At 39.3% G+C, this 18,603-nt stretch overlaps 1 protein-coding gene across 1 annotated transcript in view; it reads right to left on the bottom strand.

Annotated features, from left to right (window-relative positions):
- Positions 1-5,136: 5,136 nt before the first annotated feature.
- ANKFN1 (ankyrin repeat and fibronectin type III domain containing 1) overlaps positions 5,137-18,603 on the bottom strand; it is a 67,981-nt gene continuing 54,514 nt past the window's right edge. The window contains exons 13-17 of the mRNA XM_026099072.2: positions 17,097-17,247; positions 15,147-15,315; positions 11,438-11,604; positions 8,251-8,470; positions 5,137-6,078 (exon numbers count right to left, since the gene is read on the bottom strand). Coding sequence (XP_025954857.1) covers positions 5,285-6,078; positions 8,251-8,470; positions 11,438-11,604; positions 15,147-15,315; positions 17,097-17,247 — 1,501 coding nt within the window. The 3' untranslated portion in view covers positions 5,137-5,284. The remainder of the gene's footprint in view (positions 6,079-8,250; positions 8,471-11,437; positions 11,605-15,146; positions 15,316-17,096; positions 17,248-18,603) is intronic.

Here is an 18,603-nt window from a genome sequence, read left to right as displayed (position 1 = left end):
AAAGACAACCAATAAACAGCCAAATTGCTATGTACAAACAAGGCAGGAAGCAATTAAACACTGCCTTGCACATTTCACTTAAATTACTTTTTCTCTGAGGGGAAAAAAACAAACAACCCCTCTTCCCCTCCCCCAAGTCCCCAACAACCCTAAACAGTCTTCATTTTTTCAGTTAAATAACTGGGGGACAAATCCTTCATGGAACTCCCATTGCATTCAGTAGGAGATTCATTTGCATAATATGGGAGTGAAATTTGGTCCCTATTATAAAATGTAGCACTGTATTATGCAGTACATGTTCCCATCACAGTACAACTCGTAACACAGCAGCACGGTGGGCTGGCTCTCTGCGCCCTCCTCCGACAATGGTCCCTTTGACCTCTGGGGAAATATTCCATGAGATAAACAGCCTTTTGTCTTTTTTGCATGTATCTTTTTTTTATACCAGCATGACTGTGTTTTCATGATAACTCCACCGATCCAGATCCTCAGCTGGTATTAAGCCAGCCTCCTGAGTGAGCGGAGCTATGCTGATTTATGCTAGGTAGTATCTGACTCAGCTTCAGTGGACCTACTCTTCTTGATTTACATTGGTGCAAAAGAACCTGAAATGAGGTCCAAGGACAGCATGCTTGGACCCAAGCTGACCTTTTATATAAAGTAAAACACAAAAAGTCTGTGCCATTTAGCTTAAAGTGTGCTTAATAAATTACTACAGTTCACAGTTGAAGGTAATTAGTGCTACACCAATCACTTTCTCTTATTTTAGATCAATTTCATAAAACTTTTTTGAAAAAAGAAAATAATAAATATTAAAAATTATTCTTCTTATTTGACCAGCAAAATAGGAGGTTTTCTGTAGCCTAGTGACAGACACGCTTAATAACACATTACCCTATTATAGGATGATTGGGTTAAAGGCTAAATCTTGCCTAAGATGCTGTGATACAAGAAGGCTGAGGAAGATATTCTAGTCTGGCTCTTATTTCACCTCAAAAGTACAGCACGAGAAACAGCTGGCTGGGTCAGAGCTCCTAAACATCATAAACTGATGAGAGAATCTCTGAGTTAGCAGCAGCTACAGAGCTTCCAGTAGCAGGGGGGGCCTGCTCCAAAGCCTCGTCAAATCAACAAGACTCCTAACGACTCTGCAAGTGGTAGGTATTAGCTAGCAGAAGGGAAGGCTGTAGTTTGTGTCCACACAAAAGAGTGGCAAAACTACTGGCCAGAGCACATTTCCATAGCGTAACTCCCAGCCCGCCTTGGGGAATGTTGCCCTTGGTTTTTGCGGAGAATTCGACAGGACCAACAGCCCTGCTTCCCATGTCTAGGCAGGATTTAGCCTTATGAATTCTATTTCATGGAATCAAAAGATAAATTATACTTACAAATAAAGTAATATTTGTAAGTATATTTGTAAGTTATTCTAGCTATTTAAAGTTTTGCTGTAGTGGAAAAATCAGAGACCCAAACTTGATGAAATCTCTGTTGTCTAAAAATTCAAGGCCCCTTTTCTAAAAATACTTTTTGCTGATGGCAAAGTTCAACACCTCAGAGAAATTCAGAGTAAGTTTCCAAGCTGTATACCATATTTTGAAATACACTATACCCTTGTTGTTTCTAAGGCTGTATTGAAGTTTTACGTAACAGTCATGAGCCGTGTGTTTAAACACCTTAGAAGAGTTGACCAGCAACTTAATGCATTTCTTTATACCCTAGGGAATTTAAAGATGCACCATCTCTTTCCAAAATGCTGGGATTTAAATACTCTAAACATAAATGTTCAGGATAAAATATTCCATCCTCTCCCTCCCCCTTTAATGCTGTATTTAAAAATATTTATGCTTCAGCAGTGAAGGATTAATTTATAGATTTCTCTGCGTATGCTCTTACTACATACAAAATTCAGTTGTTAATTAATATCTAAAATAGGCAAAACACCACACCAGCATGGGAGATGCATGCTGTCAGCCACAGGTTTCTTGAGACAAGCTACCTGTGGGCAGACTACCTTCTTGTAGATGCAATGAATTTTGAGTATAAACTTTGCAGTTTACCCGTATCATTCCATCATCCAGCAGAAACCAGGAAGTTTTAGAACACAAGATACAGGTCCATAGTTTATTTGTAGGGGCATAATATGAAAACACTATCTTTTTTTCTGGCTAGTCCAATCATGTCTAGAAATAGCAGGGAGTGGGTTCAGCCCAGGGGAAAATATACTCCCTGGAAAATGCAGGACAAAAGTTCTCTGGCAAGATTTAAGAATAAGAAAGATTGATATCCAGAAATTTGCAAAGCCTAAGTACCCATTTCAGGGTAGAGCTTCAGCTGATAGGTAGTGGGTACAGACTTACTCATTTCAGTGGAGCTGTCTGATGGCTAATGAAATTCTAGTATGCTGTGGTCTCTGAGCCTCAGTATTTGCTGTGTCTATGCAAGATTCCTTGGAGAGGGACCTGTGCTCAAACTGGAGAAAAGGTTCCTAAGAAAACTGCAGAAGTAGTATAGTTAGTATTGCAACCATGCTTGAAAGGCACCTTTTTCTACTATTTATTTTTCTCTGGGTGCTCATTACTATTCTTTTAGGGAGCTACCTTACTCAACGACTCACTGAATAGGTAGGGATAGCAAGTTAGAATTAAGAACAAATATTTCTACAAAAAGAGAACTCAGTGCTTTACAACCAAAAGTATTTAAGGTCAGAATTATCACTCACTGCTTTAACTATTAAAGAATGTGGAAGAACCTCAGTATGGAGGGAAAAGGATCAAGGAAGCATGTCCTGTTAGGCATCACATAAACACCATTTCCATATAACAAGGTTAAAACCAAGATGGGTTCGATTGTGGCTGGCATCTACACTCCCACAGTCAAATTCTCTCTTAGCGCAGATCGAGACAGTTATCCCAAAGTCAAGCCCTTTCTACCATCAACAAATCCAACTCTTTATTAGATACTTGACTACTAGAAAAGTCCAGCAACAAGAGTAGGTAACAGACATTTTCATATCCTTATCTAACTAGTAGCGTGTGCTTGTTCTTCTGCTATAGATTTGCTACTTCTAGCAAACTCACTGTTCCTGAAGAGCCACAGCAAAGCAAGGTGGGTTTCATTTTGGGAACATCTTGTTTTATCTCATCACTTTCTACAAAAACATATGGCCTCAACATATTGTTATTTTTATTCCTGTTCTGTGGCAGTTTTGATTAGAGGCTGGGGAGTCTGGTGCTTTATACTTGAAAACAATATAAATTGTTTTGACGTCTGAAAATAAGGATTACATTGCTCTGGCTCTCACTGATAAAGAACATTTTGCTAATGAACATAATAATCTAATGAGAAAAACTGGTACTATGACAGTAAAACATCACTATTTGGTCCTATGGTGTATGAGTCAGGTTTTCCCCATGCAACTCCATGTGGTGTAAAACATACAATGTATGTCCTTCTAGCTGCAAGTTGGCACTGACATTTCTCCCCCCCTCACCTTCACACCCACAGGAATTTTCAGTGTGGGTCTCATTCAAAGCCTCTGGAAGTGAATGGAAGCCTTTCCATCCTCACTGAGCTTTGGATCAGGTAATGAATGAGTATTTTTGGTGCAAAAAACTAACTTCCCTCTCCCCAAAAACAGGAATTACAAATGTAAACCCCTTATAGAAAGTTTTCTCCCTTATATCACAGCAAGGACTCTTCTTGGCTTCCGCATACTGACCAAGCATAAAAGAGTGAATAAAATTTATTTTTGAATTTATGTATTGAGTGCTCAGGGATTTTAATAGCACTGGGGTTATGGAAGTGCTATTTTAATAAGGACCACAGATCATGGGCCCAAATCCTTACCTTCACCTCAAGGACTTGTAAACTCAACTATTTAACTCAAATCTCTTTATTGGAGGCCTCAGTATGCATCCACCTGGAGGCTGAAAAATTGAAAAGGAGAAGGCTGCACAAACATGGAGTGAGGGAATTTAACCAGCAGGAATGTGGCCTATAAAATTAAACTTCAAGAACTGTTTAAGAAAAATTAAAGCTTGTGCAACAGCTGGGGTTTCTCTCCATATTAGTTCATTAGTTCTCCAAATGTTATGGTTCTTATTAATATTGATTACATTTTCAAGATCATCTTCTGTAGTACTTATTCTGTCCTATTCTGGTTGCAAAGAACGGAATCATGACTCACTGTGATCTGCCTTTAGACAAATATGGCATGCTAAAACACCATCTCCCACCCTCCTAATGATATTAATATTTATTGAGTCATCAGAGGTGGACTCAAATAAAAAATCTTAGATTCAGACTGCACCCCAAATTCCCTAATCTCAATTGCCAGAATATTCCAAATTCAGACATAGTGATCAAATAGTCCTGGAGATTACAGTGAGTATTCAGGAACAAAAGTCGGTGCATTTCTTACCAATGGGTGTCTGAGGGTGCCTGCAATGTAAAGAAATGCACTCTTGTGTGGTGGGCAAAGGAAAAGACCCAGCTTCACTTCAGTCTCATTTAGACCGTGCATATTATTCATTCAGAGCTTGGCCTCATTCTCTCTGCTCTTGACATTAAAGGTTCACTCCCTTCCTTCTAGGCTTTTAAAATAACTTGCTACTTATATCATTTGAAATCTAAGCTCCTTTAGCAAAACCTTCAGTGATAACAATTGTGTCAGGCTCTGACAGCATTCAGAGATGGTATTGTCTGCATGTTCTAGATACTGAAGAATATTCAGTTCTCTAAATGGCTAGAAACTCTGGGATAACTGTGTTACTAGACCAGTTAGTACTTTAACTGTATGCAAACTAAATCTATTCAAGAAGCAGGCTGAGTAGTAGAAAAAGTCATAGGAAATGGAGGAAAATAGGTTAATAGAAGTTTAGGACACAGTCCTAACATCACGACACTCAGGATGTTACAGTTTGTGCTAACTTGCAGGCAGAACCACTTGTGCGTAAAATTCTGCATGCTCAGAGATACATGGGCATTAAGAGAACTGCCAAACCTGATTACCAGATCTGCAGCCACAAAGTGTTCTGTTACATGGTGAATGTCATGACCCTACCTGCAAAACTGCAGATGCAAATAATAATGCTTGCATCTTGACGGATACTCCTGTAAGACCAGAAATCTGGTGCTGAAGCCAAAAGATTAGGACTCTTTTCAGTAGCAAGAGTTGCCATTGGAGGAGCTGGATTTTTAAATGTGGTTTTGAAAATATATCCCTATACGCATAATGCTCATTATCTCATTGTGGAACAGTGGGAAGCGAGGCAGAAGTCTGGGGTTAAAGTGTGCTGCTGAATACTTCTGAGACAGAAGAACCTGACTGGTCATCTGGACCCATTTTCTGTTGCATAGCATTGCCACCCTTATGTTCTACAGACTGTGTGCTCATTGCCAAGGACTTGCCTTCTTCATCCAGTAATGCTGTTTTATAAGGCTCAACATGTATCCTATGGACATGCTGCCTTGATTCCTCATACTTGCCTTTCCCATCTTCTGGAAGGCTGGATGCATGAGGTAAGAAAGTGCTCCGAGACCCATTGGCAGGAATCTTTATCTGCTCAGTGGAGGTAGGTTCTTGAGATAAATCTGTAGATCTCATGAGATGCTGAGTATACACACCTTCAGACAGAGAGCCAGACTGTGTCTCACTGTGCACACGTAGCCAACGATGATGACGGCTGAAGTAGTTGTAATGTTGATGTTTCCCTAGCTTTTTTTTACCCAAAAAGCTCAATGGCTGCCTGGAGCTAGAGGACTTGTCTGTGCTTTTTGATGTAAGCCCTGACATTGTTAGACTGCTCATGTACTCTGTGCAATATTCAGTGTTAGTATCAAAGGCACTACACTCTTTCAGGCCTTCTTTCAACGTTAGGCAAGGCTTCATGTCATGGACTTGGAGAACATCAGGTGCACTGCCACCTAGGCCACTGCCTGCCTGCTGGGATATATCATTTGAGGAGGAATATATTAAGTCTAATTCTTTGGGGCTTAAAGCATCACTGGAATCATAGTCACTGTCAGTTGGAAGGAATACTTCAGAGCAGCCTTCTTCATCTGAGCAGGGCTGGGAATCTGAAAAGAGAAATGATTACTACTAACAAGACAAGCACATTAGAGGAATTGCTTAAATGTCATTTATATATTTTTTCTTGACTTAGAATCATATCCACAATTCTGAAAATACATGTGCATTTCTTCTGTGAAAATTTCCATGACCCTAGGAGACAGTAGCAAACACAGTAATCAGGGAGGATTTGCAGATGTATTAGAGAGGTGGTGGTAAGAATTAGGAAAAACCAAAAGGATTCAGGTATTGAAAGGAATTGAGCACAGGGAAGAATCTGAATTTGAACTGGGATTAAGATTTGAAAGGATCTGTTTTCACCAAATTTTATAAAAGTAGGGATGTGGGAGACAGAGAAGCTCTAATCCAGATTCTCTTTTCATTAAAGATGTCAGCCAGGTTACTCCAGACTTACACCTCTGCAACTGTGAGTATGTTGCAACTGTATGTGTGTGGAAGAGGGCAGAGGCAAGGCATGGAGGTGGATGAGCAAAAACTCTCCACCAGGTGCGTTATGTATGTTCAAATTCAAAACTGACACACTTAATTCAGATGTGAATTTCAGAATCAAAATTTGCACTGGCACTGAAATCACTGTTGCCCTTTGGATACAGAAGGATCAATAACATAATAAATAGTGTCGTACATGATTAGAATGGTCTTATGCTCCACTGCTGCCCTGGATAGTTTACATTAGATCCAAGGGAAAAAGAAAACCAGTACATTTTATGCAGTGCCAACTATTCACTTTGACCTAGTGTAAATTACCGTATAGCAGAGCAATAATGAATCAAGCCCATGCAGGGCAAGATAATGCTCTAGGTTACATGGTGCCAGAGCTAAGGCATAGGGGATTATTCTGCATTCATGGTATGTAATACAGGGAAAAATTTAGCTCAGGGAGAGGTGCTGAGAGAGAACACCACTGTGTAAAAGAACAAATCAAAGCATGTGACACCACAGTCTTTGGGTTTCTTTTAATCTAATCTAATCAGAGTAGATTTATGTGTTGTTCTTAACTGTAAAAAAATGCCACTTTGAAAAACAAATTATCATTAGCAAAACGGTCATGGCAGTTGTTTAATGCAGCATCTGCTGCTTTTGTTTCTACCATTTCATTTACTTATTGCTTAAAGCTAGCCCAGCAGAATGATGGTTTACATTTTTCTCCAAAGTCCTTACTTGGTTAGCAAATTAGGTGTTACTGTTTCATTTACTTCCTCTTTATCTGATGTGATTAATTTCTTTCATCACTTTAATATTGCAGCTGTTTGGAGAAGCAATAATGGCCAATGAAGAGGGTACTTATTTGTGTGATTTTGTATTTTAAAGGGCCTGTCTAAACCACTGAGGACTCTGAGGTATGTGAAAATGACTTAAATCAAACTGGACTATCGACAGTAAAATTTCTTCCATCAAAACAAAGGAAGAAGAGCATAAGAAAGAATTACTTCAAAGCAGAAGAATACTCAAAGGATGGAAAGAAAATGTCTGTAGTACTAGAGAAACAGAAGGTGACAAATGGTGACTGTGGAAAAGTATGACTTCCATCCTGGGCAAAATGTTAGAAACTAATAAAGAAAAGACACGCACAGTGAGAAAGGGCCAATAGCTTTTGTTCAGTAACTCATCATCAATCTAGTAAAACTCTTTGAACATGTGGACAATGTCATACATAGGCACATTTGGATTTCTGAAGAGCTTTTGACAAGATTCTTCACCAAATGTTCTTAAGAAATGAAGCTGTAATTGAGATAAAGGGAAAGCTTCTTCCACAGATTAATAACAGATCGTTGGTGCAGAAAACAAATGGAGTAATAGTCAGCTTTCACTATGGATGGATTTTACTAATTCTGGAGGTCATGGAAGAATTAGTAGTAGGGCCTGTCCTATCCAGCCTATTTATTAAATAATCTGGAATAGCAAGGTGACAAAGCTGGCTGATGATAAGCAAGTATTCTGAGTAGTGGAAAGCAAAAAACGATTGTAAGGATTGTAGAAGGTTCTCGGGAAGAGAGAGTAGCTAATTATTAGAGTAGCTAATGATTGGTAAAATGATTGGTAAAATACCTTGGCAGGCATGGGAAAAAAACCCACTTCTTTTACAAAATGAAATTCAAGAATTGTTTTAATTAAAAGTGAGTTCAAAGATTTTCTGTGATAAACAAAAACTCTCTTACCACTCACAGCTTTTCTCCTCTGGCTTCGTGTCTCAGGTGATGGGGGAGGTGAAGGAAGACAATCTAGATGTGAAGATGTTGAACTGATTTTCTTTTGAGTCCATTCTTCTGATAGATTGACAAGCTTCTTTATGGGTAGGCCAGGGGCTGGCTGCTTGTATCTCGCATACTGCAGTGCTTCTGTGATCCATCTCATTTCCCGCCAGATCTCATCGATTTGCTTTGGAGGAAAAAAAAGTGGTAAAAAACTAAAATTAATTCTGGACTATACTAATTCTATTAATTCTCCCTAACCCATAGAGGTTCTTACTTAATAGGAGGGATGAATCCAGGCCTGAGCTCTGACATTGATAGAAAAATGAAAATTGTTTTTTGACTGGAGGATAAAGATCGTCTCCAGGTTTTCTCTCCTATCATCATTTTTGGTCTGCATGCATTTCATTAGTATTAATCTACCCTGGGGCAATTCTAAGTCATGCCCGTTGATGGCAACAAGAGGCAGGTGCCCAAATCAATAGCAGGATATGGCTTTAAGTATCTAGGCAGAGAGGAAAGATGCTATTTAATGTGAGTTTTGAGAGTCTTTTGATAATGGAACACTTAAGGTCTTCAAGCAATTCAAGATCTTTGATGACTGAGTAAATGTTGCTGCAACCAGTGAATGGGATGTAGCAATGAGCACGATATCCTTCTGTTGCAGTATCCTTTCTAGAACTTCCCTTGTGTTTCGCTTCCTGCATAAGCTACTGCATTTAAAGTATGCCTGAGCCTTCACATTAATATTGCAGTGTTTAAGGGAAACTATTTCTCAGCTATACAAGCCATGTTCTGCAAGAATGTAAAGGGGAAAAAGGGAGTCAGTAAAAGGATAGGCAAAAGTCAGTGGTACTTTGCGCAGTGAGTGTTATCAAATGGGGATATAGCAGAGGGATCAATGAAAAGGAGACTGTATATTGACGCATTTTAAGACCGGTTCACTAACACATCCTCTTAGCTGGAGATACTTTTTCACAAAATGCATAATCCAGCTGTGGAACTTACTGTCAAAGGATACTTTAGATGCCAGAAACTTTGCTAGGGTAATTCTTGCTGGGCCCAGCTGGAGATAGTATAGCTGGCTAGATGAATTTCTAGTTTGACCTAGTAAGGCCATATTTATGTAAAGGTGAAATCCAGTCTCCAGAGAAGTCAGTGCCAGCCTTGCCACTGAGTTAATTTGGGCTAAGAATCTACACCAATTAGAATAGCCAAGGGTTCAGGGATTCATTTCTAATCCTACCTCACTTTCAGTGTAGCCCCATGAATAAAATGCACTGGGTTGACCAGTTAGCAAACTTCTCACCTATTTGGTTTTGGAGATTTTGTATTCCCTCTCTGTAATCCTTCCCCAACCCCAGACAACTGCATGCAGTTTATTAAAATGCAAATCCTATTGCTTTTCTCCCTGGTGTCATTCTACAGTGTCTCCTGGGATAATGGGCCAGTCATTTTTAATGAACTGTGGTTCTTATACAATTTAGGAACATTTGAAGCATTATGCTATAAAAATTATAGCTTAACTTCGATTTTAGCTCCAGTGTCTGTAGATTTCTTGTCTTGCTCTCTAACATTCTGGTAAAGACGCTGAGTACGTTATCTGCTGGGTTTTTTTTAATCTTTACTTTTCAGTTGCCCTCTGACTCCTTTTCAGAGCTGCATTTATATAGACTCCTTTACTCTTTACAATGTTTGGTTTGTGTAGTGACTTCAACACTGTCTTAGATCTAGGATCACACAAATGCTCTTGCGGTTTTGTGGTCACCACTGAAGATTGCGGTATGTGGTGGGCTGAGATATTTTTGCCAATAGGTAGAATACAGCTGGTTTTCATTTGAGAGGAAACCGGACAAGGCTAATACACTGTCACAATAATTCAGCACAAAACACTGAAGTTTAAAATACTCTCCTATATTTTCCCAGCATATATAGGTGACTTGAACACTTTGGAGAAGAGGAACACAGAACTGTCTATGCAGTGTATGTGTATTAATAAAACATATATTTACTTTTGATGTGAAGGGTAACATTTTCCCAAATGCTCCTATACACTGGGAACAACTAGCTTTTCTGGGTGTGAGAATGGGAAGATGAGAAGGGAGAAGATGGTTGAAAGGTGGAAGCACAGTGGAGCATTCCCCTCTGGCCCCCTGCAAGTTTCCAACAGCGCCAGCACGGACAAGGCAAAAGGGATCTAAATTTAGAGCAAGGAGGAACAGAAACATTATCATCTGGTCCATAAATAGAGAGGGTCACAAAACCCATTAATGGGATACATGGTTGTCTTGGCCCCTATTCCAAGAGAAGGTTGCTTGAGCATTAACATTGTAGAGCTGTAAACTGATTTGCACCTCACTTGTAGAAAGACAGGTTAACCATTTCCATCAATACACTATGTAAAGGCCATTAGTTTTATCCATAAATAATCAGTCACCAAAATGGTTTGCAAAAGTACAGGCCTTGCTACACTGCACAGTGGGGTGTAGTTCAAAGATCCCTGAGTTGAGTAGGTTAAGTCTTGGTCTGGGAACAGTACTGGAAGATTAGTGTGAGAGACAGAGGAAAAGCAAATTAGACAAGTGTGATAACATTTGTGGTCCTACTGCATCAGGGGAGTGAAACAGTATTTCTTCATGGTGTTGGACAGACCTACCAATTCTCTAAGGGCTAGCCTGCTATCTTTAACACAAAACTGCTTTGTTCACTGTGATACTGTTGATGAAGATTGCCTCCATGACCTAGTCTGAATTTTCATTTTATTTTTTTAATTGGCATATTATAAGGGCGAAAAAAATCTTTAATCCACTGAGATGGAGAAAAACTATTACCCAAATGAACGGCCAAGCATGGCATTAGCTTCCCTCACATAGATGGGAGTGAGTTTTACAAACAGACTGACACGTTTCTTTATAACAGTCTAGTATAACTGTCATTTGATTTTACCCATAAAAATCCTTGTATAAAAGCAACAACTAAGGAAATCATGTTCTGGGTTTGAGTTTCATAAAAACAGAATTGCACTTTTGATACAACTGCAGTTTTTATGATGTCTGTGAATAATTCTCCATTTAGATTTCAAATTACAGCCCTACACAATTTTTAAGAAAGCCACCTTAAAATCTCCTTGGAGTAGTCAGAAACAGACTATTACCTGTATGTAGTCTATAACTTGCTGGTGTCTTTGTTTGGCTGCAGCGACTTCACTGTCTGAAATTGCTTCCCTTAGGGACTGCTGGGTTTTCAGAGAGTCCAGCTCTATGACAGCAGAAAGGCGGCAATACAGGCTTATAAATTTTTCCTTGTAACAGCAAAAATGAACTGTGAAAAGACCAAATGCAAAGGAAACACTGTTATATTCTGGTCATGAAATATGAAATCCTTAGCTTTCAGAACACAAATTTTATTCAATATAAATACTAACACTCTGGATGGGTTACTTTAAGCTAGAAATAAATAATACAGGCTCTAATTCTTCTCTCATTTACAGTGGTTTACTCTGTAACTTCCCTGATTTCAAACAAATCATTTCTAGTTTATATCTAAGTGAAGGCATAATCAGGTCCTTAGTATGCAACTCCAGAGGCTATTTTGCCTTTGATAGCTTTAATCAGAAAGGCTGATTTTAAGGCTTTTACAGCTCATCGTGCAATAGCAGGGTTCTTGTAACAGTGACAGTCTAAGAATATAAAAGAGGAAAGGTTTTCAGGAAGGGGTAATTTCTTTTATCAGGCAAGTAGAGATATGACTGGAAAATGGAACCCATCTTTTATTTTAATTGAGTGTTTCAGCACGAAAGTATCATTTTGGAGGATGATAACTTTCTCTTGGGCTAGACTAACTTAAAATCAGTAACTCAAATATAAGTGACTCAGCAGTAAAAGCATTTTGGGGATGTCACAATTTGGGTGAAACAATTAAAACTTTGTAGGTGTCAGTAATCACACACTGTCCCTGACCTCTTATGCAGAAGAGCAAACAGGAAGGGCAAAAAGGAAAGTCAGAACTGACCTCTTGCTTCACGTAATTTGACTTTAGGGTAGCATAGAGCTATCTGAGCTACCACTAAAAGAGCTGGTGCAGACAGCAGAGGCAGAACAGCTATGATGTCACGGAGCTTCACAAACGCTACTTTAGCTAGCCTCTCAAAGCTGTATTCTTCCAGAACCTGCATTTGCTCAGGCAAAACTTGCCAATTATCCCTGCAAACTGCAGTACAGACATACCAAAACCTGCTGAGGGAGAACAGGTTTTCAGAAATACTCCCCCATTCATTGGCACTTCAATGAATTCAAGCATACAGCACAATTTCGTTACAGCAGTGAATGGCAGCTGGCTTAATACTGTTAGATTGTGGGATGATATTTTTCACGGTATTTCAAGTGTAAATTGCATAAATTGTTCTTATCATAAATCTTAAAACATAATTAAATAAAAATACATATCATATCTGTTTCTCCTTTGCAAATAAATGATACCAAAAGTAAGAAATCCAATCACAGAAACATTATTAGCATAACAATAAAGGTCCAATCTGAACACAGAAATCCCACAAAAAAGGAGTGAAAGAAAGAATTCTACCTTCTGGCTTCCCAATGATGCCTAGATATTGCAGGGATCTAGTCTGAATAGTGTGTGGTCTTACAGTATATATGCCATATGTGGTGGACTCTTGAGTGAATTACAGCCGCGGTTTCAGCTTCAGTGCTGAAGTTTCTAGCCTTTGTGGTTTTAAGTCAGACCCTTTAATGTTACTTTAACAAATGTTACTTCAACATAGTCTTTTGTGGTTATGCAATTATATAGTTGGTAGCCACCAGCTAATGGGGAATGGAAGCTTCTAATATTTGAGATGTGAATCACAACCATTTTATAGAACATCAGGGATACATATATAATAAGTCATACAGAAAATGTCATCTGTATTTGGCCAGATGATTGCTTATTTAAAAAAAAAGTCAAAATTTAAAATTCAGCCTTCCTTACTGTTCTTTCCTCCATGAACTGCTTTCCCACTGCAGCAACACTGCTAAACAGAGAGGTCTGGGCCCAGGATGCTATTTTAGAGACTACCCTGTTGAATCTGCACCACATCATCCCAATTTAGTGCCTACTGCTTTATCAGCTCAGTGCAAACTATGTCCCAGAGAAGAGAATGACTCCTGCCCAGGGCTTGAGCTAAATAGTCTGCAAATGAGAGCTAAATAGTCTGCAAGACCTCTAGTGCAGAGGTGACTTTCACAAGAGATTATATGCTTCATGCGTTAATTTGCACAGTGAATGCAGCAGTCACCTCTCCTAGGGAGAAATAATATGCTTAATACACAGAATCTAACTGCAGACCTTGAGGTTGCTGGTCAAGAAGATAGTAAATCTGGCGCTAGGGCACTACAGCCACATTAAGTGCCATAGATATGTGACCCAAAGCACTGAACTCACTCTGCTAGTTCAGTTATCTTAGTTTTCTTTTGAAGGGGTAACTTCACCCTGGCAGACTATACACCAACTCATGCATTGTCTGTACTTCTCTTAATGTTATGCTGACTCAGCTGTCATCTCTTCCACTATTAGCATAAAAACCTGAAGCTGTCATAGGCACCACTTTATGTGCTCTGGCTGATGTGACATAAACACAATTGTATGTTCCTGCCTGATCCAAATCAAATTTGTGCTGCTGAGTGATGGCAAGTCACAGATCTACTGTGACTGCAAAACCACAGCCTCAGTGAGGCCCTCCATTATCATCCAGTCATCGTTCTCCTACATCAGTGACTCTAATAGCACTTTGCAATGGTATATAGGAAATTGGATGGTGACGGTAATGGTGTCACATAAACACTTGAGAGAGATATCACTGAGGACCCAGCTGCACCGGAGACCTACACTATAGTGGCTGCTTGTGTAGTGGCTCCATTGGTTCTGGCTCCTCTCTCTCCTTCTCCTCCAAGGCAGAGGAAAGAAGCAAGATACCCAGTTGCGCAGGCCAGAAGGAAACAGCAGAGATTAATGTGTAAGGCTCAGAAGTCCCCTTACTTATCAGATTCTTTCTAAAATGAACCACAAAGACTGTGTGCTGCTTTTATATGGAACCTTTCTCTGCTCTGTGGACCCAACAGGAAGAAATCAGGAGTAGAGAACCATGGAGCTGAAGCATCACCTCTTCTGTCTTATGTTAAACAGCTGGGAAACCCTCCTTTTGGGAATTCCTACCTAGGCAGCAATGCAGTGGAACAGGAGGGCTGAATCTGCTCCAGCGCAGGATGTGCTCCCTAAAGAAGTGCATTCAAGTCTCAATCCAGTGTTTTAGCCTTTCTCACCATAACAGACTTTTCCTGAATCACAACAATAGGATTGAGTCTCCTGAATTTTTTTCAGGAATTGAGATGACCTGGACCTGGGAAGCTGCACTCAGACCTTTCACAAAGTTGTGAAGGTGCTGGACCTTGAGTAGGACTATCTGTAATCAGGAACTGCAAAAATTCTCCTCTACAAGACTGCTAATTATTCTTGTGACAATTTAAAGGGGTGTTTGAATCTGCTTTCACAGCTCTAACCTTGTTATCTTGTGTGTAATTTTTGGTTCTGTTTTTTAAAGAGCATCATCTTCCAAAAAAACTTAGACATATACTGGATAACTGTGGGCTTTTCTCTATGCTTTGCATTTCAATAACGATTGCTACAGTATATGCTTTAACTGCTCTGCTCCCTCTGTAACTTGTACACAGTTATAGGTAGTGTTGTTGCCAAAGCCATCATGTGATTTATTGACTCTCCACTGGGACAAGGGGGAAAACAGATACAACTTTGTGATTTTATTATAAGGAGACTGGGTTAATATTTCTAGGTGAAGCAAGCTACTATACCAAGTTCAAACATCTGAAGAGGGAGGTTAAGAAATCCTGAGTGTGGGGTGTAAGGATTATTCTGTCCTGGGGCAGTGCAGACGTCGTCTGAGGCGGGGAGCAGGAGAAGAAAGGAGACATTGTGACCCAGTTCCAACACCTCCTGTGTATACAGACGGAAGTGCTTAGCCTGTAGAGGGACACGCGCGGGGGAAGAAATAGGAGAGAATTACAACATGGCACTTATATAAACAACACCCCAAATGATATAAAACATTAAAGAAAATTTGCACGACATCAAGCTCGGAATTTTTATAAAACATAAATATTTGGGGGGGGCCCTAAATGTGGGTTCATGTCACTACATAAAATAAAGATTTAAAGCTGCAATGTTCCACATTAAAACAACACACACAGGCACAACCCCCCTGAAAACAACATTTATGTTTCTTATTAGGCAGAAAATGATCACATGCCATGTGCTTTTCAAGATTATGATTGCATAATTATGTGAAAACATGAAAATGGATTCAATTAAAAACCTTTAAGATTCAATTTAGGGTCGGTTAAGAGAAATATGCAGCTCTCCCTCAACACAGCACCGAAAAATTTTAACAAGTGCTGCAGCAAGAGAAAATTGCACACACAGGAGTTGGCCTGAGGCTGCTGTATAGCTGCTGTGTGCAGCATTGCATTTTACTCTGTGTTTGCAAGTGTCACTGTCTATGATTCCATTTACCACAATAATGATAAAAATACATAAATAAATCTGCTGAATCAAAAATTCAATTGATTAACCCAGAAGTTGGGTCCTGAGTCATCAAAACATTTACAATTGTGTTTGACTGCAGGGTCACATTTTTGCTTGTCTGTCGTGCCCAAAGGATAGGCTAAAATGCTTGGCTGAACTGCAGCCTAATGAACAAACTGCACATTGATTTCAATACTTTAGTCCCTAGCTTAAAAAAAATAGGATGCACAAAAGCTATGACTTCTAAGAAAATACACTGGCATAAAGATCTGCACAGAGCCCTATTGAATTAGAGTGACTGACCACAAGGCAGCACACCATCTGTCTTAATTCTGGATTTACTTGAGTCTTACTTGGCTCTTCCCAGGCTAGAAGGTGCTGCCCTGATGGATTCCTTTTATAAGTAAAGCCTAAACCTTTCAAAATCAAGAAATGTAGAACCAGACTAATTTATTTTAAGGCCACATCTTTCTAGCTGCACAAACAGACTTTGAAGAGAATATAAAGATGATTTACTTCTACTTTAAGCCCTCTTACACTGGTAGACCAAAATACAAGGACTTTGTGTAAACAAGAAACAAATTCCTTAGCTTATTTCTTTGTGCATCTTTCACATTATTGATTATCCTTACTGACTTCTTTACTTATTCACATATGCATTTTTTGTACCTAAATTTAAAGCCAGAAGCCAGATACCTCTCCTCACCCATGGCAATCTGGAGGCCTGGAACTATGTATTTTTAGAAGTGCTATGCTTACCTGTGTATAAAAGAATTGCAAAATGCTGTGTCTTCAGCAGGTCTTTTGTACACCCTTGCTAGTACCTCCACAGAACAGTCAATTGCCCTGCTTCCCTGGAAAATACCTATCTTTCTTTGCCAGCTGGGTATAAAGGTGCTCACGACTACTAGAGATGTGTGCAGAAGTGCTTTTTTACACCTGCCTGAAGCCGCAGAAATATGCTGACAGACACAAAAATAGAAGCTAATTGAAAATTTGTCTCTTAATCCATATATGTTCACATATCCAGGGAAAGAACTCTTCGGGAGGTGTTTTCCCCCCACACACTTAAGAGTAATTGGATACAAAACTTCTCTGCTTTTCTTCTCTTGCAACCTTACCATTTTATCCCTACTTGAAAGTTACACATTTTGTAGTTTCTAGTTGTGTTCCTAAGAATCAGTTTTAAAAAAGGTGATAAATACCACAAAGGAAAATACCTGATGTGGAGGTAGATTGATCTGTTTAAGGAGAGCTTTCACTGCCATCTGGAGCTCATACAAGAACAATTGAGTAGGGCAGTCTGAAGTATGATCCATACTTTCCACAGATTCTGAGCCAGAAAGTGTTTGGATCCATTCCCACTCATCTCTGTATGTTGAGTCAAGTTAAAATTAGAAATATAACAAAAGTTCAGTGCACAAGGAGGAATTCAGTGTATGTGCATTTGGGATCTGTTGATAGTTTAATCCTCATATAGCAAAACATTCTAAAATTGTGCAATCCTGATTGTTTGTGGTTAAAAATCCAGCTTTGAAAAGTTTAATTTTTCTAGCACATGTACATCAGGCTGAACATTCCTTGCTAACATCTGAAGGTCCAACTGCCTTTGAAATTTCACTAAGGTTTTTCACTCCAGGTTTTCTTTTCCACATACTTTATTCCATATCTACCACAATCTTTTAAAAAGCATGCATTGGAAATGACAACAGTGACAATTACTGGGAAGTTCGTTTTCTGTTACAGACTCTCTGGTATCCACTGGAGCCAAAGAACTTCCTGGTTTGGTTTTCTTTTGCTAGACATTTATCCATTCTAGACCTGATAAACATGGGAATCATCTTTCTGGATCAAATTCTTAATTCACCCTGCCCATTATTTTGTCTTGAAAGGTGGCCAGCACCAAATGTTCCACAGAAAGTACAAGAAACCCCACTACAGGATGAATAATAGATGTGGGACAATCTGCTCCTAAATAAAGATCTGATCTTAAACCTCAAGAATCAGAGATTGTTATAAGCACTGAGGCATTAGGCTTTATATTCCTTCCAAAATTTTTGTCAGTATTAACTACTACACTCTGGATATCCTTGTTATCCATATAACTATCGAGTTCCTCTTTGAATCCTGCAAAATTCTCAGCTGGTTGCTGAAACTGTGTGGGATTAAAAAGCACCAGAAAAAAAAAAAAAAGTGTTGCCCACTAGGCAAGGACTCAGCAGCGCATATAAATGCACTTGCCCCATAAGACAAGGGAAGGAATGGACAAAGGGCTTTGGTGGAAAAATGGTACATAGCAGTTCCATAGCTGATACTGTTTGTCTGAATATGTGTTTTCAGTTGCCATATGTTTGCTGTGAATTAGGGCTAGAAACCAGGTATTACACAAGAAAGTACACTGAAAAAGCAGTAACACCCACATCCAATGCTGAAAGAAAATCAATAAAAAGGGTGAAACTGAATTCACTGGAAGCTGAGTAAGGGCTGCAGGCTATGGTATTACCAACAGACACGTGGAAGATCATTATGACTGCAGAGCCCAGGATCAGCACTTGAGCAACCACAGCATGCTATCCACAGAAACCAATGGGTTTGTATGTGTATGTTCTGAGGCCTTTAGAATTGCTGGAAATATGTAGGTGCACCTCTTTAGTTCAGCACTCATCTCTATAGTACACACCTGGGCCAAACTTTGCTGAAAGCTGTAATTTTGCAATGGTAACTTGG

The sequence above is a fragment of the Dromaius novaehollandiae genome, chromosome 18 (assembly GCF_036370855.1).
Source record: "Dromaius novaehollandiae isolate bDroNov1 chromosome 18, bDroNov1.hap1, whole genome shotgun sequence".
NCBI classification, from domain to species: domain Eukaryota; kingdom Metazoa; phylum Chordata; class Aves; order Casuariiformes; family Dromaiidae; genus Dromaius; species Dromaius novaehollandiae.
The sequence above is the reverse complement of the archived record's forward strand: the minus strand, read 5'-3'. Positions and strand labels throughout refer to the sequence as shown.